This window comes from Hakea prostrata, chromosome 7 (genome assembly GCF_041222555.1).
Source record: "Hakea prostrata isolate BN-2017 chromosome 7, UWA_Hpros_2, whole genome shotgun sequence".
In the NCBI taxonomy this organism is placed as follows: domain Eukaryota; kingdom Viridiplantae; phylum Streptophyta; class Magnoliopsida; order Proteales; family Proteaceae; genus Hakea; species Hakea prostrata.
Window position 1 is genome coordinate 44794455 of NC_142606.1, and position 24171 is coordinate 44818625.

The 24171-nt window shown below is 38.3% G+C and overlaps 1 protein-coding gene and 1 pseudogene across 2 annotated transcripts; both read left to right on the plus strand.

The window, feature by feature from the left end:
- The first annotated feature begins 2701 nt into the window (after nt 1-2701).
- LOC149011248 (autophagy-related protein 2-like) lies at nt 2702-9915 on the plus strand (annotated as a pseudogene). The gene is made up of 7 exons (XR_016174556.1): nt 2702-3338; nt 3585-3696; nt 4950-5098; nt 5254-5401; nt 5588-8010; nt 8113-8225; nt 9359-9915. The product of XR_016174556.1 is annotated as an autophagy-related protein 2-like (transcript).
- Nucleotides 9916-15917: 6002 nt separating this feature from the next.
- On the plus strand, nt 15918-23579 carry LOC149011249 (putative inactive purple acid phosphatase 27). The gene is given in 11 exon segments (XM_089162594.1): nt 15918-16367; nt 20360-20454; nt 20563-20626; nt 20778-20900; nt 21046-21138; nt 21357-21486; nt 21621-21702; nt 21840-21972; nt 22532-22704; nt 22754-22879; nt 22964-23579. Coding segments are annotated over 11 exon segments (2085 nt in total).
- Nucleotides 23580-24171: the final 592 nt, after the last annotated feature.

Sequence of the window (24171 nt, forward strand, 5' to 3'; positions counted from 1 at the left end):
GTAGGGTATATTTCCGCTATACTCTATAGTTGTCTTTTGATTTAGTATCTTGTTATTCCGCACTCTGATATTCTATAGTGGTCCTTCTGAGATCCTTTCTTGACTTCTATTATAAATTACTTAAACATTATGATTTGTTCTTGCTTTTGATTATGTTATTGTGCGAAATGGATATAATCGTTCCTAAACTTGATCTTTTGGGCTGTGGATCACTCCCTCGGGTATGCCAGTTAGGGTACCAGCTGGGGGGATGTGACATTCATGGATTTAGATACTAACCTAATGGTCTTTAGTTGGATGGCCCACAACTTGCTTTTACTTGATCAGTGGGTTCTCAGGCCCACAAGTAAGGTTTTTGGGTTAGATCCTAGGATATATTAAAGCAATGGTCATAAATGATGTTCCTCTTCTTAAAAGCATGCCAATTTGCCATGACGAGCTCTGAACTGAACCACATGTATAGGGTAAAACCTTGCCTTAGTGGCTGGAGATGAGGCATTTCCTTTTAATATTCTTTTTGGCATGTGAGATATATCCGAGTTAGCTAAAGACCTAAACTACATCCTTAGGCTAGTTTTTATTTAAATATACAAGACAGCTTCATCCCTGACCCCAAGAAAATTCAAATTATTGACCTCATACCATGAGACGTCAGTTTTTTGCCAGTTAGCCAACCAAGTTGCCTTTTTATTTTTTATATATTTTTTTTCATCAATGATTTCAAGGTAAGTTGCAGGCGCCGCATAAGGATCAGAATATTCTATTTGTGTTGGGAATTGGTTGGCTGAGGTTGATTGCTGGTAAATTTTCTTTTCTATTGTGTTAGGAAAATCAATATTTTTTTTCTATTTTTTTTTGGTTAAATAAATCAATTTTGCTTCTGTAGTGCGTAATAAATGCGCACTACGGTGGAGCGAGCCGTCCGATCTAATCGGACGGCTCGGATGATCCTCCCCATTAAATAATGAAAAAAACCCATTACCCATATACGTTTAGCGTGTGAACAGAGTTCGATCTGTTCGGTTCGGTCTGATGCAAACCAACCGGTCCATCTGGGCGGTTCGACTGGGTATAGTATATCTTATTAATGGTGTATTACATACTACCAGCCTATACGTATATACGGTTGTACAGTAACCGTATATACAACCAGTTCAAATTCTTAAGAAATATACGAAACAAACCCCTGTTTCAAAACCACCCCGCCCATTTCATTTTCATTTGTGTTTTCGTTGTTGGCTGATCTGAAGCAAACCTTACCAAGTTATTACAGAGAAATCGCAGGAGAGAAGAAGAAGAAGACCTGTTAGTGTTTTCGTTTTTGGCTACTCTGAAGCTTCCGTACGAAGCTGTATATTCATCGCATTACTGCGTCGTTAGTTGAGAATGAAGAGGAAGAAGAAGCAGAGGAGAAGAAGAAGAAGCAGCGAAGAAGAAGAAGAAGCAGAGGAGAAGAAGAAGAAGCAGAGGAGAAGAAGAAGAAGCAGAGAAGAAGAAGCAGTTGAGAACGAAGAAGAAGAGGAGAAGCTCCATCTGCGATTTAGAGAAATCGAAGGGGCATTCTGGTATTGTCTCGTCTCGTCTCTGCGATTCTTCTTTCAAAAGGTAATAACCAACTCATAAAACCCTTACCACGGAAATTCCTGATGATGTGGTCGAAACCCTGATTTTGTCGTTGATTAAAGCTGAAAAATGCTCTGTAATAACTTGGTCGGTTTCTTTTAGTATTTGTTGTTTTACCTTTTTGTGGGGTTGTGGAGGGGTTTAATTTTGTTGTTCTGTGTACTGCATAAAATTGATGCATTTGGGTAAACTTTTAGAGTGTCTTAATGGTTCTCATTTCAATTGGTAAATCCTGTAGAGAGAATGGTTAGTTTAAATATTTCGAGCTGCTATTTTGAACGGTGACCTTGTATAATGAAGGGTCACTGTGTGTATCTGGGTTGTCATTTGTCTCCTTGTTCAAGTGGGTTTAATTGGTGCAATTTGTTTATCTATTTATTGTAAGTCTTGTCTTGAACAAGTTTACCCCTGGGTCAGTTGTTTGATAGGTGTGGTTAGTGGCACATTTCCTTTCTAAAAGTATGTCAATAACACTTGTGCATGACTAGCATAACAGTCTGTTCCTTAGAGACAGCATCTATTGCAGCTTGTAACCTCATAATCTTTTTGAAGGCTATAAATAACCTACTCATGCAATGTAAATTTCAGATATGTTGACTGAATTTTTTATTTGAAAAGATACTCGAGATGAGTCATGGGATCCCAAGGTAGGTGACTTGTGGCTGGATTTGTGACTATGTTTCTTCCTCCTGCATTTTATTTCCCTTTATGTGGACCTAGGTTTTCCCTATTTGGTTTTGAAAGGATCCATGTAGCTGGCCCCATTTAGTTGGGATAAGGCTTAGTTTGTTGTTGATATTTTGTTTTATTCATTTGTAAGATTTAAAAAAATTAATCAGATGATGCTCTTCCACACACTCAAAATTGTGTTGGATCATTTTGTTTGTTATTTTACGGTTTAGGGCTGCATGTTAAATTTGTGTTAAATTTGGTTGGACCCTTTTGTTTATTATTTTACAGTTTAGGGCTGCATGTTAAATTTGTTATAGTTTACTTTAATTTATGTTAAATGTTGATTATCCAATATGTTTTTTGATATGTGCAGCAATTAGAGTTGGAGTAGTATATGGGCCGTAAGATGGCAGCAAGTGGAAAGCATGTGCTATCAAAGCGGAAGGCTATGGCAAAGGATAAGGGAAAATCAGTGGTAGAAGCTGATGAAGAAAGGGGCTGGTTCAATGATGATTATCCCCAATGCAATCCCAGAAGATTAAATAAGCAAGCTATAGCTGAAGGAAGGGAAGTGGACATTCCTTCTTTCGAGGCTGTAGGTCTAGCAGCCAGATTTAGAGAGATCGGTTGGGAAAAAATACTTGAGGTAAATACCAAGTGTTATGAGGACTTGGTGAAAGAGTTTTATAAGAATTTGATTGTCCAAGGAGTTGGGGAAGAGATTGGAGCCATAAGCAAAGTTAAAGGGGTGCAAATAAAGTTTGATATTTGTACGTTAGCTGAGATTCTACAAATCTCAAATGAAGGTGCAAAAGTATTCTGGGAGCCTAAGAAGAAGTTCAATGACTTGATTAATGTGGATGTGACATATAGGGATATAATGCTGAATTATACGGGTGACACAAGGCATGTGAAGCTGAGGCAGCTAAAACCACTTCCGCACGCCATTGCATACATTGTGCAACATAATGTTGTACCTCGCAGTGGTCACCATGACAGCTTAAATTCATTTGAAGCTTATGTCACCTATTGTGTGCATACAGGTAACAAGTTGAACCTACCGTACATCATTATGAAAATGATGCAGTACACTAGATTGGCACCTAATCGGGCTCTCCCCTATGGCAAACTGCTGACACACATTTTTGAGCATTATCATATTCATCTGTCAGCGGAGGATTCTGAAGTGGGGAAGAAGAAGAAGAAGAAGAAGAAGAAGAAGATGAAGAAGAAAGATGCAAAAATATCTGCCAGTAATTTTCGTTTTGGAATACCATTGGGAGATGTAGGAGCAGAGGGTGCAAATGTAGGAGCACCGGTTGGTGAGGGTGTTGATCAGCCGGATGGAGCTAGATTGTCAAGATTTGAGAGAGAATTTGCTATCCTCAGGGGTGATGTACGGTATATCCGTCGGCGCTTAGATCAAATTGCAGAAGAGTTGCAGCTTTCGGAGTTATCGGAGCACTCAGATGGTTCTTCTGATTCTTTAAATAGCTTGCTGAATGATAGAGTTCCTCAAATCATAAAAGGATAAGGTAATGTTATTTGCAAGGAACTTATTAGCAGCCTTCTGCTTATTAAGTTTAATTTAAATAACAGTGTCCATTTGTATGATGTGATTAAGTAGATATGCCTTAGAGCTGAATATGTTTAGTTACTCTTAATTATTTGAAAGAAAATTGCAAATGTCCATCTGGCTAACTGAGACTAGTTTGCAAACCCCAAAGAGAAAGTTAGATTTTACCATGAAGATACATCAAGTAGTTGTAGTGTCTGAGTCCTAGTCAAGGGTAGTTTATGTATTATGTTTATTTGTTTCTTTCTTATTTCTATGTTGTGTTACTTTAGTTAGTGTATCCTGAATAAAGTGGGAGTTTTAAAACTAGCTGATAACTCTCAACCATTATGACAAATACTGAGTTGTTTAGGGGTTGGTACAACTTTTTGAGTATCTTGTCTCCTACCTTTCAATGTCTCAATCATCATGATTGATTCCTTCTATGGTTTCGGAACCTCGCTCCCGGTAGCGATTACGCGGGCCCGAAATTTTCCCCCATCTCACCTCATTTTGGTGGCTGATGCTGGTGACTTTGAAGGTCTTTTGGGACAAAGAATTTCCGTCCAATCTATTTTAGGCCCTTTGAATGCATTTTTGGCCTCGTGTTGATGAGAAAACAGTTGTAACTGTACCTTCCATTACAACCCCAAGTTTGAAATATTTATGCTAAATAAATGAAGATGTACACTCATAAAACTTATTGCACTTATAATATACTTAATATATAACATATAATATGAATATTAACTTCGAACTCAAAATTTGTGATGTATCATATTTCGCACATGGTCATCATTATTATTAAGTTCATATGACACGATGGGCATAGTTATGAGTTACAACATGAGACTACAAGACTTAAAACCCCACTAGCTCACTCTACATACTCGAGCTTTAGTCAGCTCCAAATAATCTAGTTTTCTGCACATCAGCAGTGACTTGATGGCACTTGGGTGTATTTGCATAAACTCTAACCAAGTGTTGTTTCAACCAAGGATCAAATTCGAGATGAGGTTGAAATTCCAATATCTGGGTTTAGCATAACCTCAATGAGGAGTTATTAACAGAAGTTATTATGCCTTTCTGTTATTTGCAGCATAGATCAATTTTTTGAATGCTTTGATGGAATGAGGAATTCTCAGTCAGCATTGACCAACAGTGGTATATGGAACTTGACATGTTATGTTTTCAGCGCAATAACTGCTACATCCAGTCTTGCTTCTGGATCATTGCAAATTCCCACTGGTATGTTCTTGATCAACATTCTAATATCGGTATCTACACTGTCATCTTATGTCCTGAGGTCCCTGTATTCTTAACATGTAACACTTGATTACTGTTCTGGGGTAACCCATGCGTATTTATTTCTTTATCTATTTTATTATCATATACATGTGCAGATCAGAAGCATGTCGAGACAAACCTAAAGGCAACTGTTAATGGGATTTCTCTTGTACTTTCCTTTCATGATGAAGAGCAAAAGCATGAATGTGATGACAAAAGTTTACACTATCTAAATGCAAAATGTGGAGATGCAGTTCTCATTTTGTAGGTAATTGTTGTGCTCACAAGAATTTATCTATCCACTTTTCCTTATTAAATAATAGTTGCAGGTATTAATTGCAATTTTCTTAATTTCGGATGCTATGCTTCCTGGGATCAGTTTATTGCAATTGACTTCTGTACACCAGTGACAAAGGAAAAAATTCAAGATGGCAGTCAAAAAGGCGATTAACTGTCTGGGGCTTCTGGTTCCATCCATTTGGACTTTGGGAATATTTTTCTTTATTTAATTAATTCTTGTAAAGTTCCTATTGGCAATGACTCACTTATCCAGAAGCATGCTTTCTCTGCCCATAAGTTTTTCTCAGTAATTAGCAGGAGAGGTCGTTATCCTGGCGTTACTATGTCTTGGCAGGAGGGTCCTGTTACTGGTCCTTGGATGGCGAAGAAGGGTCAGTCCTTAGCTACTGCCCAGTGTTCAATGAGTTGAAATAAGGTGATGGATTATGGTTCTGAATTTGCATCTGTAACCACTTTGAAGGATGTGGAGAATACACATTCTCATACACGACAAGAAATGATTTTGAGCTCTGCATTTTTCCTGCATTTCCATCTTACTTCTGTTTCAATCCACCTTAACAATTCTCAGTATAAGGATATACATTGCCTTCTTAGTCAGATTTTAGATGGTTTAACATTCATGGCTAGTGATAACAGTGCTGCTCCATGTGACAATCCCAGGAGAGAAGCAGAACAATTGTCGATCCTTGCTGAATGTGAATCTGTCGAAATACTGATTGATGTGGATAAGGTGGAGGATATAAAATCTTCCTTGCAGACGGAACTTCCAGGCTCCTGTGATAGTTTGAAGTTGAAAGTACAGAAGTTTGAGTTATTATCTGTTGCAAATATTGGATGGATTAGTGATGCTAAATTTTGTTTGGTTGGGCCATGGCGAATGTGGACTTTGGGGTTCAATCACGGGAGCTCCATCTAAGGAGCTTTTGCTAATCTCTTGTAGCAACTCTACAATTGGCCGTGGTGATGGTGAAGGTGCCAATGTATTATCTGCTGGTTCTGCTGGTACTGCTGTTGTGCACTTCTGGGACCCCCAGAGTTTCCAATGTATTACGTCTATAACCATCAGAAGCGGTACAATAGTTGCACCAGGTGGTCGTTTGGATTGGTTGAATTCAATAACCTACTTTTTCAGCTTACCTTCTGATGACACAGAGCAAGAACTCAAACAAGGAATTAGTTGTGGATGATTCACCTTATCAAGTGACTTTTGCCTTTAACTTGGTGGATGCTGCTTTGAGTTACGAGCCCTACATAAAAAATGTGGTGACCGGTGAAGAGTCAGGAGAACTGTATGTGGCATGTCTGTTGGCTGCTGCTTCATTGAATATTTCTAATCAAACTACGTCAAATTCTATAGACAGTGATTACAAAATAAGGGTGCAAGATCTAGGGCTTCTTCTTTGTGCATTATCTGGATCCAAGAATGCTAAAAGTACCTACAGTGTGGAACATCTTCGCAAGATGGGTTATGTTAAAGTGGCTAGGGAGGCACTTGTAGAAGCAATGTTGAGAACAAACTGTAAGAATGGCCTCTTATGGGAAGTAGAATGTTCTGAATCTCATATTAACTTGGAGACTTGCCATGATACAACATCTGGTCTTCTTCATTTGGTTGCTCAACTGCAGCACCTTTTTGCACCTGATGTGGAGGAATCAGTTGTGCATTTGCAGTCTAGGTGGAATAATGTTCAGCAGGCACTTGATAGGGATGATTTGATTTCTGAGACAATAATCTCTGAAGGCAGTGCTGCCTCATCACCTCCTCGAAACCATGCTTCAAGTCTAGACTCAAACTGTGGTTCTGTGGTGGGTCTGATGGATGAGATATGTGAGGATGCATTTCATCTTGACAAGATCAGTTCAAGCACATGTAATACCTGTGGATCCCAATTCTGTTTTTCCCTTGATGGAGCGCTGGTTGGAGATGATTTACATATGTGTCATGCTGGAGCTTTTTCACATAGTTTATCCTTTAATGAATCAATGTCAGGACGAGGGGTGGGAAGCCCTCATGTATCATCCCTACATGGTGAGGGTTTTCCAGAATTTAGAGAAGGCTATTACTTATCCGAATCATGACCTCCATCAGAGTTATCTGCAACCAACCAGTCCTTGCCCTCGAATGCGTTGGATACAAATCAAGCAGTGTGGCCCAAGGTGGAAATGGAAGTAGTGGATGGTATCAGGATACCTCACTGATAATTTTAGAAAACCATATTTCACATGTAGGTGACCATCCTGAAGAATTCCAGTTCTTAGAAAGTGAGGTTCCATCTACAAGTTCTGGTGGAATCTCCAAGGCAAAGGGAAGAGTACTTCTCAAGAATATTGGCATGAGGTGGCGAATGTATGATGGGACTGACTGGGATGACTCAGGGAGGAGTGCACTGCTTACCACAAGCACCATGAATACAAGTGGCAGAGATGCTACTGTTTGTTTAGAGCTTGAATTATGTAAGATGGATCTTCGGTATGATATGTTTCCTGATGGTGAAATATGCATGTCAAAACTTTCTCTTTCAGTTCAGGATTTTCATCTTCTTGATAGCAGCAAGAGAGCACCCTGGAAGTTGGTATAGCTCTATGACATTTTATGCTTAAAGTTTAATTTATACTGACACTCTCATTTATAGGATTCAGACATTTGAATAATGCTTATCCTTTTAATGTTGAAGGTTTTAGGAGATTATCATTCAAAGGATCACCCTAGAGAGTCCTCTGCCAAAGCTTTCAGGTTGGATTTGGAATCTGTCATACCAGATCCTTCTACTCCTCTTGAGGAGTACCGGTATGTTCAGATTTTGATTTTTCGTTTATTCTCTGCTCTCAACTTAGCTTTGAACCTCTTTGATGCTGGATATATTTAATTTAAAATTTCATCTGTAAAGTGCAATTTTTTAGGCATTTACCAGCGGTTCCGGGTTTTAAGTAATGATAAAAACATGAATATGGGGCTGCAACAGGAGGAGGCTGGCCTGGCTTTTTAAAACCCAATCCAGCCCCAAATGCTCTTAGCTAAAAGCCCATTCCAGCCTCGGCCTTGACTCAAGGCCTAAAATTCTTGTCTTTGTTCCTGAACCCAGACGAGCCAAGCAAGCCCAAACCTGCCTAATATTCTTTGATTAGGCCAGGTCGGGACAGGTTGCCCTGTCCCTATCCCTAGCCTTGGTTCTAGTCCTAGCCCTGCCAAATGTAACATAAAAAGTCAATTGTTTGACCGTAGAAGAAAACACAGACGTAAATAACATTAACCCTAAAACAAAATACCATTTTGGCCATGATCCCTTTCACAATCTGTTTGTGAGGTTTTTTTTTTTTGGGGTCCTTTTGATTTGTCCTTTTATAAAAACGGTATAATAAATACTTTGCATCATTGGAACCTTGGAGGCATCATCTCAATAACTAATATGGTTAAATACATTTTTCAATGCATTATGTCATATAAAAATCAATATTCGGATCTTAACTTTGTAGGTTTTCTCTTGAAAGCCTCTACTTCAAATCTTTTGCTTAGATACTTAAATGTTCCTGATTGGGGTAGTTGGCGTATGAAAGATAATCTTTTGTGCAATAATGGCTTGAATTGGTTTTGGATTCTTGTTTACAGTAATGGCTATTTCGAATTGAACTTGTTTTGTGTTTTGCATCATTAAAACACCTGAAGCATTTTAATTGGAATCTTGATCCTAGAAGGCCCTAGATTAAGAGTAATGATTTATGACCTTCAACTTTTGGCCTTAATGTGCTAGTGTAATTGGATTTCAGATTCCATTTACAACAATAATAGAGTACCATATGACCTAGTGAAAACCATGACAATAGTTTTGGATGTACAATATAGATTCCAACCTCGTTGTCCAGAAGACAGTGAACTGATTATAAGTTTCTGAAGCATGGCTATGTTTTGGTTTTTCGGTCCAGGTTAACCATCGCATTCCTTCCTATGCTAGTGCATCTTCATCAAGATCAACTTGATTTTCTAATCAACTTCTTTGGGGGTAAAGGATCATCAACAGATCAGTCTCCAAATGTGGCTCAGGATTTTGATGAGTCAAAAATGCCTCCAGAGAAGACCAGTCAGTTTGGTGGGAGTGCTATCGTAGAAGAGGCATTGCTTCCTTATTTCCAGGTGGTTTTATATGTTTCTTTTTCATTGTACAGTGTACTAATTGTCTGCACCTGTTGCTTGAGAATATTGAATCATTGGTATTATGACTAGTATTTTTTGTCTATATTTGGAGTTCCAATATCCATTCCTCACATTAGTGTCATTATTTGAGTTACAAACTTACAGTTTAGGATTGTATTATCCCCATCTTCAAATATCCAAACGGTTATTGTGATTGTTGGCCTTTTGCCCTTTTCTTGCTATTTCAATTGGTTGAGCTTATTCATCGCATTACTGCATTAAACTTGCCAGTTTTGGTCTGTCATTCACAAAGTTTGTTTAATTCAGCGGTAAACCATGATATCTACTATTTGGGTGATAAGTAGGAGCATCACTTATTTTCTCCAATATATTTATTCAAGGATCAACATCGTCAAATGTCGTATTTTTAAAGGGAACCAACCCCTTTCAACCATGCCTTTCCTCCAACAATGACTTCATTATAGTTGTTACACATTGTCTTTTGTTTTCTTGCATTGATCAGGAATCCTTGTTGCCATGCAATATTGTCATCCTTCGTGGTGTGGTATTAAGAAGTAGGAACTAAAAAGCAACCTAATTATCAAATATAGAAGAAATCATTATGTTCAATGCCATAGTGAAACAATTATGATACTTCCAATATGTCTAATTTATAAAATCCAAATTTTGCTAACACATGTTCGAGTTACCAGCGGGGGAATCGGCCCGGTGACTATGTTCTTCTTTGATATTGTGGTGAGAATGTTCTTCCCTGTTGCAGGCGTTTCTTTAATACGGACACATTCTGTTTCAGACTGACTGGATTTTTCTATTCATTACGTGTACTAACAATTTAGTACTGGTTACCTTGTTTCTCTATGATAGGTGGTGCATCTGATGGTGACAGACAGAGGAGAGAAAGTTGAACCTCCATGGAAAACCTTATGTGGTTCAATATTTGTCTTGTGGAAATTTGATCAGCACTTGTGTTGCACTCTGTGGCCAGATACAACACCACGTTGAATGACCACCCCATGAAAGGCACCACAACCTGATTCTTCTATGTGTGCAATTCGTTGTTACCCCTCTGAGTTGATCTAGGATCCATTTTAATATGTTCACTAAACCTTCTCACTGACTGGATTCTTTTCTTTTATATCCCCGGAGTTAATGTAAATAAATTCTCTTACATGGACTTAGATGAAACAACACATTCACATTAGTATTTGACTACATTGTCTGATCGGTTAATTTCTTTGTTAACAAGTGAATTGAATATTTTGCCGCACCGACGTGTTCACGCATTTTTGTTACAATGCAAATAAAGCATACATTCATATGTGAACGGCATTTTCGCCTATTCAAAGTGTTATTTTTTCATATGTATGAACGTGAAAATGTGCTAGCTTTTTTATTATTTCGTAATGTGGAATTTGATACTTTTTGATCTCGGGATGAAATGGGAACCAACCCCATTGGTGTATGTGTTCTCATGAAGAAAGTACTTGGTTCCCTTTTAAAGTTCGTCAACGTATTTTCTCTCTGTGTTGACAGACGAAGCGGGCTGGTTCCCTTTAAAAGGGAATCGGCCCATTTGTCTCTCTGTGTTCACAGACGCCAAACGCGTGGCTGGTTCACTTTTAAAGGGAATCAGCCCATTTGCTCTCTGTGTTCACAGACGAAACGGGCTGGTTCCATTTAAAAGGGAATCGCCCCATTTGCTCTCTGCGTTGACAAACGAAACGGGCTGGCCCCCTTTTAAAGGGAATCGGCCCATTTGCTCTCTGTGTTGACAGACGAAACGGGCTGGTTCCCTTTAAAAGGGAATCGGCCCATTTGCTCTCTGTGTTCACAGACGAAACAGGCTGGTTCCCTTTTAAAGGGAATTGGCCCATTTGCTCTCTGTTCTGTGTTCACGAGGCGAAATGGGCTGCTGCCGTTTAAAAGGGAATCGGCCCATTTGCTCTCTGTGTTCATCGGGCGGCCTTAGGGGCCATTGCTCTCGTGTTCATCGGGACGAAAGGGCTGGTTCCCTTTAAAAGGGAACTGGCCCGTTTCGCCTTTGTGTTCATTAGATACAAGGGGCTGGTTCCCTTTAAAAGGGAATCGGCCCATTTGCTCTCTGTGTTCATCAGACGAAACGGGCTGGTTCCCTTTAAAAGGGAACTGGCCCGTTTCGCCTCTGTGTTCATCAGATTACAGGGGCTGGTTCCCTTTAAAAGGGAACTGGCCCATTTGCTCTTTGTGTTCACAGACGAAACGGGCTGGTTCCCTTTAAAAGGGAATCGGCCCATTTGCTCTCTGTGTTCACAGACGAAACGGGCTGGTTCCCCTTAAAAGGGAATCGGCCCATTTGCTCTCTGTGTTCCCAGACGAAACGGGTTGCTGCCGTTTAAAAGAGAATCATTCCCTTTGGTATGTGTTTACATAACAAAATGGCGGTGATCCCAATTTTGTCATCGTGAATTGATTTGGGTTCGTAGTCAAATTAATATGTTCCATCACACTGTTATAGTCACTAAAATTATAAATTGAAGACTTACAGTAATGTTTAAAGCCACAGATGTAACACTAATAAAAGGGAATCAATAATTTAAAAAAATAAAACCATATATGGGTTGAATTATTTGTTTCATCACCGCTTAACTCTCATATGGACAATATATATGAAAGATTATATAATTGATTCTGTACAATATCATACATTAGAGGTGAACTTGTTTTGACAACTACTTCCAACCCTTCAAATACATTGTGATAAGTGTTTCACATAGATAAGAATACATTTTTTTGAAATAAAGTACTGAACTACCCATCCACTTTACTATTGTCCTACCGTATATGTTACAGTAGTGACATTGAACGTACGGGGGTTAAATGTTTCTTGAATAAAGTACATAACAAGAAAGTAAGAATAGCCAAACACATAAGAACAAAATTACAAGATGTTCCAATGTAATTTGGTCCAACAGTCTTTGATTTTGCCGTTGATGATTAAGGGTTCGCCTTGCAGCATCCAAATTCATCGGATTGCGATGTCGGTCGTCAAATATTGGTGGCAATCTCACCTCATGTCCTCGACTATTCACACTTTCGTAAGACGTTGAAGCTGTAGAACGTACATACGTTGCTGCTTCACTGCCACACATCTGATCTACCCAAATAAAAGAAAATGGATGCTTTACACCATTTGGGCACCTATAAAATCTCCGTCCTGGATTTTTTTTTGTATTTGAAGTGAGCAGCAACATCCTCCCTTGCCCGCAATAGCATAATGGAGTGGGTTGCTCCATACTTGTAGATGACCCATCTTCACAATAGCATCCACCCATTCCGGAGTTTCGTATCACTGAACTGCAACAAAATGAAGATTTGAAAACACATTAGTTATTGAGTTTTATATAGACCTATACAAATGTTGCCCCTTTGCGAAGACAATGTATTATTTTAAACCCAGACTTTGAAGTACACATATACGTAGATATTGCGAGTAAACCCAGTGTTATGCACCAGGATAGTAAGAAGCTGAAACCAAATGCAACGGGAGTTGGTTTACATTATTCAAAAAGCCTACAGATTCACAACGGAAAGTAAGGGAGGATTGTTTGTACCAAAAGTGGATGTGATTGGCTCTGATATTGGTAGACTTATAATCACAGGTATCAGGAGAAGTGAATTCCAAGTAATTGTTTGAGATAAATTACACAACAATTTGAACCCCATTGAATGTGATATGCTAGATTGGCCTCTATTGAAGCATTTAATTTCTCTGACTGCCCTCATTTACCCTGAAATTCACTTCAACTATGTACGAAGAACATAAATACTAAACCAACAAGGGGAAGTTTAAGAACAACCATGACAAGCATGAGTGAACTGGTTTATAATTATTAGTAATTTTATTATTATTATTATTACTATAAAATTCATCCAGAACAAAAACGGTTTTTTTCCAAATTTTAAACCTACCTGACTTTGGTTCATACTGATTAACTTTGTAATCAATTAAAAAGTAATGGGAATTAAAGAATGCTATGTACAACTGTGCTGGTGGTACTTAATAAAACATGCTATTTTACAGCAATTCACATACACCAGATTCCATTTACTGAACAACACCCAAAATAATTTAGGTTAACATTCCAGAAATTCTCAGATAACATGTGGATTGATAAGGTAAATCTTACCTGTTAACTGAACAAAATATTCTTAACAAGTGAGACACAGAAGAAGCAGGAAGTAAGAACTGCAAGGAAAGATGGAAGAGTCGAATCTGGAAACTGTGGAGAGTGTTTATTCTTCTTCATAACCTTAACACCAGATACCTGGAACGTTTGCTCTAAAACGTTCGGACCCCTTCTTCATAACCTTAACACCATTCTTCTTCTCCTTGTATATGGTAACCGGGAATATTTCTCTTAGCCTCCTCGTTGTTGCTTCTAGGGCTGAAATCTGCAACTTTGGTGAGAGATAGGATACGATTGAAGTTGATAATTCAAATGGAGAAGGAAACATTAAATGAGCTATTTATTTGTTGTAAATATGGGCTAGGCCCAGGCCCATATGAATCCTGAATCAAATTCAATAAGTGTCCATATACTGTGAACTCTATTGAGCCCAAATTTAGTCCAGCCCTGCTCTCTTTTACCCTCATCAGACTAGCCGAAGGTGATTCGATCAATTTGATTGGGTTTCACTAACCATGGTAAGCCACTATTACAATGATGTGAACAAAAAAATGGCGCCAAACTGGGGAGCCATTACTTGTCAGTTGTCACCTTAGAAGCAAAATTGCAATTTTTGGTCTTGCTTTCTGTATAATGAAAATTTTCTTCTCTGTCTGTATAAGCACATTAGTGATTTTCCATTTGCTCTCTGGAATCGATTGAAGCACTGGTTTTGGTTATCTGGGTAAATTTGTATTCGTTGAAGCAAAAAAGAAGTGAATGCAATGGGTGGTTATTCAGGTGTCACTCTGGATTTGGAAGAAAGTTTTACACAACAAAATCGTAGATAGTATCAGCTGCTCTCACGTTTCTCCCACAATATTATTCAAGTACCACTAAAATCTTAACAGAACTCCATTTGAGCCTCTGTTTTGAAGCAGAGCAAGACTGTAACAACTCTGTGGTGGCGTTTACCTCATTCAAATTGCAGTTGGTGAGTCCGATCATTTTGTTTCTGTTATTTCGTATAGAGAGTGGCTTCGTTGTGATACTTGAATAAACTGAACTATTTATGCTGCTCATATTTATATTTGTCTTTAATCCACATATTTTGAAATGTGACCCATGAAACTTCAGATATCCATTGATTCGTTGGTCCACAACATGCCCAACTTTTTCACTTCGTCTATTCACATGAAATGATTTTGCTGGACTATAATATATGATGTGATTTACGATACTCTACATATATATATATATATATATATATATATATATATATATATATATATATATATATATATATATATATATATGGCTTGGTTTAAGGATTAAGAAGATTAATTTTTTTTCGTAGATAACTGAAGTAGACCAAGTTGATGTTGCATGTATTAGTTTAAACATCACTTCGTTTAGTTAACATTGAACAAAATGATATGGTTTGTTATTGAATAGATTTTATATATGTGTATCCTATTTTATTGATGTTGAATACACATATACGTTTGCATCTAGTTGTATTTCCGTCCAGATCGTTTTCTGACCATTATTGGTATGTTATACTTCCCTGCAAATCTCGTCATGACCAACAATTTATATATATGTTCTGTGGGAATTGTTTGTATGACCATTTTGTACAGTGTTTTAATTCTTTGTATGACCGTAAAGAGTATCAGTAGGATTGTTTATACATCTATTTCGATTTTGTGTTCAACCTATCTGTACTGGTTATTCTACTTTTACTCTTTCTACAACCCAATTTTGTCTACTACTATATCATGGTTAAATGGTTATATTGTAGCTGAGCTACCATTATAAAGGAAATTTCTCATATTAGATAATTTGATATTTATAACTCTCATGCATTTCCATATTTATTGTGCACATTACATATGAAAGCGAATAACTTCTATATTTTCCTGGTTTTGGGTCCATATGTACTGTGTAAGTCGTTGTTATTCAGTTTATTAAATCAATTTGTGATACGATTTTAAATTGCACCATTGTCTCATCGACTTAATTACTTATGAGTTTTATGCATCGGGAAATTTGTGTTCCCGGATGTTGTCATGTCATTTTGTACCTTAAGGCTTCATCTTTGTTGTTTATGAATCTTAAATCTTCGTGCCATTCCTAACTTTTATTAATGTGTACTTGTGGTTAACTATGAAAGTTTCATCAAACAATGAATGACAATGTGACACCTCGATTAGGCATGGAATTTAAATCATTTGATGAAGCGTATGACTGTTATAATAAGTATGGGCGCATGAGTGGGTTCAGTGTTCGGAAGAGTTATTTACACAGGAGCACGACAGATAAGGGTGTCATCGTGCAACGCTGTTTCTTGTGTAGTAAAGAAGGATACCGAATAGAAAGAGAGGTGAAAGGGAAACAACATCGTCCTGAAACTAGAACAGGTTGTTTAGCAAGGATGATTGTAAAAAGAGATCATGAAGGACTATTAGTAGTTGACAAATTTGTGGATGAACACAACCATGTTCTTCATGTTGAAGAAGCTGCACATTTGATGCGCTCCCAGCGTGCAATATCAACTACCCAAGCCACAGAAATAGCAATGGCTGATAGAACTGGAATGGGAACAAGAATGACATTTAATTTGATGGGTTTGCAAGTAGGGGGCAATGAAAATCTTGGCTTCACAAAGAAAGATTTGCAAAACTATTTGAATAACAAACGGCAGCGTGATTTGGCATATGGGGATGCCGGGAGCTTGATGCTATACTTAGACAATCAACGAAACTTAAACCCTGCATTTGTGTATTCTGTACAGATGGACAGTGAGGACAAATTGACTAATATATTTTGGGCTGATCCACAGATGCAATGTGATTATCAACTATTTGGTGATGTAGTTGTGTTTGATACTACCTTCTGCACAAACAAAGAAAATAGACCATTGGGTGTGTTTGTGGGATTTAATCATCATAGGACTCGGTCGTATTTGGAGCTGCCTTGCTATATGATGAGACCACTGAGTCATTTGTATGGTTATTTCGAACTTTTTTTGGAGTTAACGGTGATAAGAAGGCAATTACAATCTTCACTTACCAGGATGCTGCAATGGCGAGGGCACTAACTGAGGTTGCACCTAATACACGCCATGCATTGTGCACTTGGCATCTATTGCAAAATGCAAAGAAACACCATGGATATTTGATGAGTGACAAGTCACGGTTCTTCAAAATTTTGAACAAATGCATATACCATTATACGAAGTTGATGAATTTGAATATGCATGGACCAATTTAAGAGAAAATCAAGGGGTTCTAAACACTAGTTGGCTAGATAGAACATATGAAATAAGGGAGAAATGGGCATGTTGTTACATGAAGAACTGTTTCACACTAGGTGTGAGGAGCACACACATTGGTTGAAAGTTTTAATGCTGATTTGAAACAATGTCTTGGCCGCAAACTTGATCTTCTAAGGTTTATGAGACATTTCCAGGATGTTGTGGACGCAAAACGTGCAAATGAATTGAAAAAGGAATTTGATGCACGTAACGAAGTTCTTGGGGGTGCACATTCGTTGAAACTTATGTTGAATCAAGCTTACCGATTATATACTCCAACTATATTCAAAGAGTTTTTGAAGGAGTTTGAGTTGGTGGATAGTCACGCTATCAACAGCGAGTAATGTCGCAAATATGTATGTTGAATATGTGATTTTGAAGGCAGATGCGACTGGTTCCTTTACAGGGAAAGCATACAGAGTATTGCGTAATACAGAGACCGAAAGCGTAACATGTAGTTGTAAGAAATTTGAGACTGTTGGGATCTGTTGTGCCCATATGTTAAGAGTGTTCCATTATCTCCAACTCATGTGCATTCCGATAAAATATTTTTTACTGAGATGGAGAAAATCAGCCCGAGATGTGCACATACTTGACGGGACACGAAGAGAAGGGGATGCAAGGTTTGAGGCTGATGGAGAAGTAAGTTGCTTACAGCGAACTAGGCTAATTACTCCGTCATTTTTGAAAGTCATTAACCAAGCATGTGAAACAAGTTTTGGTTATAACATACTATGTAAGCATCTGAATGGGATTGTCAACGATCTAGAACATGTAGACGTTCCTTCACATACTGACCAACCCTCCGAAATAAATGGTGAAGCGTACAGAATTTTACAGTTAAAACCAAAACAGTCTCAGAAAAGGGGATCCGGAAAAAGAATCAAGCCCTGGCATGAAAAAAGTAAAAAGAAAAGGACTGTCAACCTAGTTGAAGGACAGGGCTCCATACAAGTATCATTGCCAGAGTCTGATTATTTGTCAATGTTTGACGGCTATAACACATGCTCAACTCAGGTAAATTTAATTTATTTTTCAGCCAAACATTGACATTGTTCATATAATTTTACTGAGGTTGCACAATTACTCTTAACTATTTGTGTTGTTGGATTATACAGCACTTACCTTCCTCCCAATATTCAGTTCAACTTGGTGTAAGTATTGATAATTCTTCATCTAAGGTAAATGCATTAAGTGATAATCTCTCGTTTCTATTGCTCATTTATGCAAATAATTTCAAACTTATTATTTGCTTCTATTTTGTCGTTGGATTATACAGCACGTACCTTCCTCCCAAAATTCAGTTCAACTTGGTGTAAGTACTGATAATTCTTCATCTAAGGTAAATGCATTAAGTGATAATCTCTCGTTTCTATTGCTCATTTATGCAAATAATTTCAAACTTATTATTTGCTTCTATTTTTTCGTTGGATTATACAGCACGTACCTTCCTCCCAAAATTCAGTTCAACTTGGTGTAAGTACTGATAATTCTTCATCTAAGGTAAATGCATTAAGTGATAATCTCTCGTTTCTATTGCTCATTTATGCAAATAATTTCAAACTTATTATTTGCTTCTATTTTGTCGTTGGATTATACAACACGTACCTTCGTCCCAAAATTCAGTACTGCGTTGGTGACATTTGAGGATGCAGAACGAGTGTCTCATTTTCAGACAATGAGGGACATACATGGGTTTATCATATTCAAACATTTTGTATTCCCCTTTATTTTGTATATGGATAGTGGTAGTACTTTGTATCAAACAATGAGGGACATTATCTGTATCATTCAACTATATTGGTTACAACACAATTTTTTTTTGTATATGCATAGTGGTAGTACTTTGTATCAAAGGATGAGGGACAGTATCTGTATCATTCAACTATATTGGGGCTAGTTCACAATTTTTTTTTGTATATGCATAGTGGTAGTACTTTGTATCAAAGGATGAGGGACAGTATCTGTATCATTCAACTATATTGGGGCTGGTTCACAATTTTTTTTTGTATATGCATAGTGGTAGTACTTTGTATCAAAGGATGAGGGACAGTATCTGTATCATTCAACTATATTGGGGCTGGTTCACAATTTTTTTTTGTATATGCATAGTGGTAGTACTTTGTATCAAAGGATGAGGGACAGTATCTGTATCATTCAAACACACTGTTAAAGCATTCCGATGATCTTTCGGCCTGGAATTTTGGTTACATCTTATCCAGCTTAGCAATGTTAGCAAAATAAATTTGATATCCAACAAGCTAAAGGAAGCACTCATATTGATTTTAAGATTCTTGATCCATAAAAGATAAGTAGAGGAGAGGAGACATCATGTCATATTGTACCATGTCTCTTCATTGAATAAAGGGGTTGGTTCCCTTTATAAGGGAATCAGCTCATTTGGTCTCTGTGTTCACAGATGAAATGGCTGGTTCCCTTTAAAAGGGAACCGGCCCGTTTCGCCTCTGAGTTCATCAGATTACAGGGTCTGGTTCCCTTTAAAAGGGAACTGCCCATTTGCTCTCTCGTGTTCATCATTTTAAAAGGGGCTGGTTCCCTTTAAAAGGGAACCGGCCCGCTTTCGCCTCTCGAGTTCATCGGACATGGGTCTGGTTCCCTTTAAAAGGGTACTGGCCCATTTGCTCTCTGTGTTCATCATTTTAAAAGGGGCTGGTTCCCGTTTCGCCTCTGTATTCATCAGATTACAGGGGCTGGTTCCCTTTAAAAGGGAACTGGCCCGTTTTGCCTCTGTGTTCATCAGATTACAGGGGCTGGTTCCCTTTAAAAGGGAATTGGCCCGTTTCGCCTCTGTGTTCATCAGATTACAGGGGCTGGTTCCCTTTAAAAGGGAATCGGCCCATTTGCTCTCTGTGTTCATCAGACGAAAGGGGCTGGTTCCCTTTAAAAGGGAACTGGCCCGTTTCGCCTCTGTGTTCATCAGATTACAGGGGCTGGTTCCCTTTAAAAGGGAATCGGCCCATTTGCTCTCTGTGTTCATCAGACGAAACGGGCTGGTTCCCTTTAAAAGGGAATGGCCCGTTTCGCCTCTGTGTTCATCAGATTACAGGGGCTGGTTCCCTTTAAAAGGGGTCAGTTGGTTTTCCGTGATGCATGTTAAACGAATTTTTCGCACTGATAAAAGGTCTCTTGGTTTAGTTTCACAAATTTGAATGAAGCTTTAGAGTCTTCTTCAGACTGAAAGTGTCTTAAACCCAAGATCCCAATAGTTTTCCATTTTCGTCACTGTGCATGAAAAAAAAATACTTTGAAATCATATTGGAAACTAAAGCGGGATTTTTCCATTGATTCAGGGTGAAACTAGTCAGTGGGTGACTATTACATTTAGCAATCCAAATGCATCAAATAGTGATTGGATTGGAGTATTTTCTCCAGCAAGTGCTTTAAAGTAAGACATAATGATACATCTTCAGTACTGAATCTAGAACTTCTGGTTCTCATTTTATATTTAATGCTCATGATCTCATACAAAGTTCCTTGGTGCTGAAATCTCCAGTGGTTCTACATGTCCTCCACCATATGGGAATCTTGCTCCTCGGCTCTGTTCTGCTCCCATTAAGGTTTCTGTCCTCACCCTTTGGTTGTTTTCTCAAATTAAACTTCCAGTGGTTCCAATGTAAAACTATCTATTTGTGGCTAGGGCTTTGAACTGGAAGAGCTTATGATTTTTGAGTAAATGTAAGATTGAATCATTTTCTTTTCTCTGTGCAGTACCAATATGCCAATTACTCAACTTCAAATTATAGCAAAACAGGCAATGGAACTTTGTCATTTCTAATTATCAACCAGAGAGCAGATTTTGCTTTTGCACTCTTTTCCGGTGGAATTTCCAGTGTATGTCTCTACTCTTAACAGCTTTCTGTTTCCTCCCAGCCTTGTTTCATTGGCTGCAGCTCTAACCTAATAACAGTTTTAGAGTTTCTGTGGTTTATCAAGGCAGACAATATATGTTACACTAACCATCTTCTTGATTAAACAGCCGAAGCTGATTGCAGTGTCAAATGTAGTGGCTTTTGCATACCCAAACGCACCTCTTTACCCACGATTAGCTCAAGGACAAACATGGAATGAAGTAAGCTAGTTCTTCTCTAATTGTTAATTGACATAAGATAATTTGTAAGATCTCGAGGAACTGGAAACTGTTTTCTGCAACTAATTATAGGGTTTTCGGCGAATAGGAACAAAATGCTAGATCTTAACAGAAAGGAGAAAAGGAAAAACTATTCTGTTATGATCTGCTGGCGATTCATAGCCTTGCAGTTATCTAAGTTTTCATTTGATGATATTCAGATGACTGTAACTTGGACAAGTGGATATGGACTCAATGAATCAGAACCTTTTGTGGAATGGGGTCGACAAGGAGAAACTCAGCTTAGCTCCCCAGCTGGAACCTTGACCTTCACTCGTGAAAGCTTGTGCGGTGTGTGAAAATTTTCTTCTTCATCTCCTCGTTGACTCTTGTTCTTTTGTCATTTACAAAATTGACTGAAAATAAAGGCCTTAGATCGAACACCCTTGTCTAAGTAAGACATTTTCCTTGTTTTCCATATTCAGGTGCCCCTGCTACTACCGTGGGATGGCGTGATCCTGGTTTCATACATACAAGTTCCATGAGGGAGTTGTGGCCTAATGCACTGTAACATATTCTGCTTTTCCCAACCTTCTTTTTTGACAAATTTTGTTCATTAGAAGCTCTTGTAAACTTTTGAATCAGTAAACTTATTCAAACTATATGAGAGCCATAACCTTGAAACGTTAACATTTATGATGCAGGTATACATATAGGCTTGGACATAAATTGCTCAATGGTTCATATGTTTGGAGTCCAACTTACACCTTCAAGGCAGCTCCTTTTCCCGGACAAGATTCTCTACAGCGTATAATTATTTTTGGTGACATGGGAAAGGTTAGATTAATGATCTTTCGTAGTTTCAGCTTGAACAGTCATAAATGGCAATCCTCCTAATATGAACCTAGTATAGCATCCACATTTTGGTGCCATGCTGTTGAGGTTTTTGAACTATACCTAACTTATGTTCTAATAAGAGCTAATGGCTTAGTTAGATCTGAAAAGTGTGGTAGGCCTCGTCGGAGGGTCCACTAATCACAAACCCTAGTGTTGTCTATAAATACTATCTGGAAGGAGGGAATTTGGGTATTCCAGATTAGATATTCAAGGTGTAATATTTTAAGCAACCTTGTGCTTGAAACCTAATAAATGCTAACAGACGCTCGATATAATGATATACATGCAAGATTTGCAATGACTAATCTACATTGAAACCCTAGTGTTGTCTATAAATACTATCTGGAAGCAGTAATTTGGGTATTCCAGATTAGATATTCAAGGTGTAATATTTTAAGCAACCTTGTGCTTGAAACCTAATAAATGCTAACAGACGCTCGATATAATGATATACATGCAAGATTTGCAATGACTAATCTACATTTATGTGTTCTTTTAGGCTGAGGCTGATGGTTCCAATGAATATGGTCCCCAACCTGGTTCCCTTAACACCACACAGCAGCTAATTAATGACCTAAACAATTATGATTTAGTCATTCACAATGGAGACATTACATGATTTCAAGGTCGGTAATCCTGGTCACAACCATTACTTGAACAAACTGTGCATTCGTGATTTTCATTTATGTATTGAATAACAATCGATAATTTGTTCTTACAGTGGAAATCATGAGCGTGACTGGCCCAACTCAGGATCCTTCTATGCTACTACTGGTTCAGGAGGAGAATGTGGTGTGTTAGCAGAGACCATGTTCAGTGTTCCTACAACCAACAAGGATAACTTCTGGTATCTAAGCCTACTTATAAGTCCATGCAAATTTAAGGTGTTTTAATGGAGTGTTAGATTGAAATGTTGTCTTTTCTCTATCAGGTACTCCTTTGATTATGGTATGTTCCACTTCTGCGTAGCTGATACCGAACATGACTGGAGACCAGGCACCCTTCAATATCAGTTCATAGAGAGTTGCCTAGCATCTGCTGATAGGCAAAGGCAGCCATGGCTGATATTCGCTGCACATCGGGTGTTGGGTTACTCATCAGGTATGCCATATGCTTTAGAAGGGACCTCTTGCGAACCAATGGGAAGGGACAGCCTTGAACAGCTTTGGCGGAAATACAGGGTAGACTTGGCTGTGTATGGCCATATCCATCAATACGAAAGGACATGTCCAGTGTACGAGAGTGTTTGTACAATGAAAGGAACAAATTTCTACCAGGGCACCATGAATGGGACCATCCATGCAGTTATAGGGGGTGGAGGCCAGTCACTTGATCCATTTTCGCCAGTCAACACCACCTGGAGTATATACAAGGACCTTGATTGGGGATTTGTTAAGCTTACAGCTTTCAACCATACAACCCTACTCTATGAATACAAGAAGAGTAGGGATGGGTTGGTTTATGACTCCTTCATCATCCAAAGGAACTATTCGGCTTCTGTAGCTTGTTCATTTGATAGTTGCCCTCTTACCACGTTGGCTTCTTGATGTCCATGGATGCGTGTGTATCTAAGAGAGCCATTGTGATCATGGCTGAACATATTTCTTTTCCTTTTCCTTTTGAATAAATGTGAAATTGTTGTACTAATTGCCACTTGCATTAAACTAAAAGAGTGAAATAATACAATGGATGTCTTTCTATTTTTTTAATTTTTTTTTCTTCTAATTTTTCTAATTTTTTCCCCTAAGAAGGGCTCACAAAGAGCCTTATTAATGCACCATCATAGCACATACATGTGCCGCACGATAAACCCTTGGAGATGGCAAGGCCTCCGGATTCTACATTTTTGGTATGGTCCAGAGGTGTGGGTATGTGCCAAGTAATGAGCGTGGGAAGGTTTCACACACCCAACTTACCTGACATCATTAGTCTTGTTGCGTCTCATATCTGGTTTGGTCCCGAACTAGTTGGATTGACTCCCGAGCAATCTCCGAGCGAGAAGATGGTGAAACCCGTATGTTGGTAATACATCAAAAGTAATTCAATTCAATTAATTGATGGGGAAAAAATTCCTTACTCCTGAATTCGCTTTCCCTTACTTGAAGTATTCGCAGCATGGAAGTCTAGATCCACGTTCTC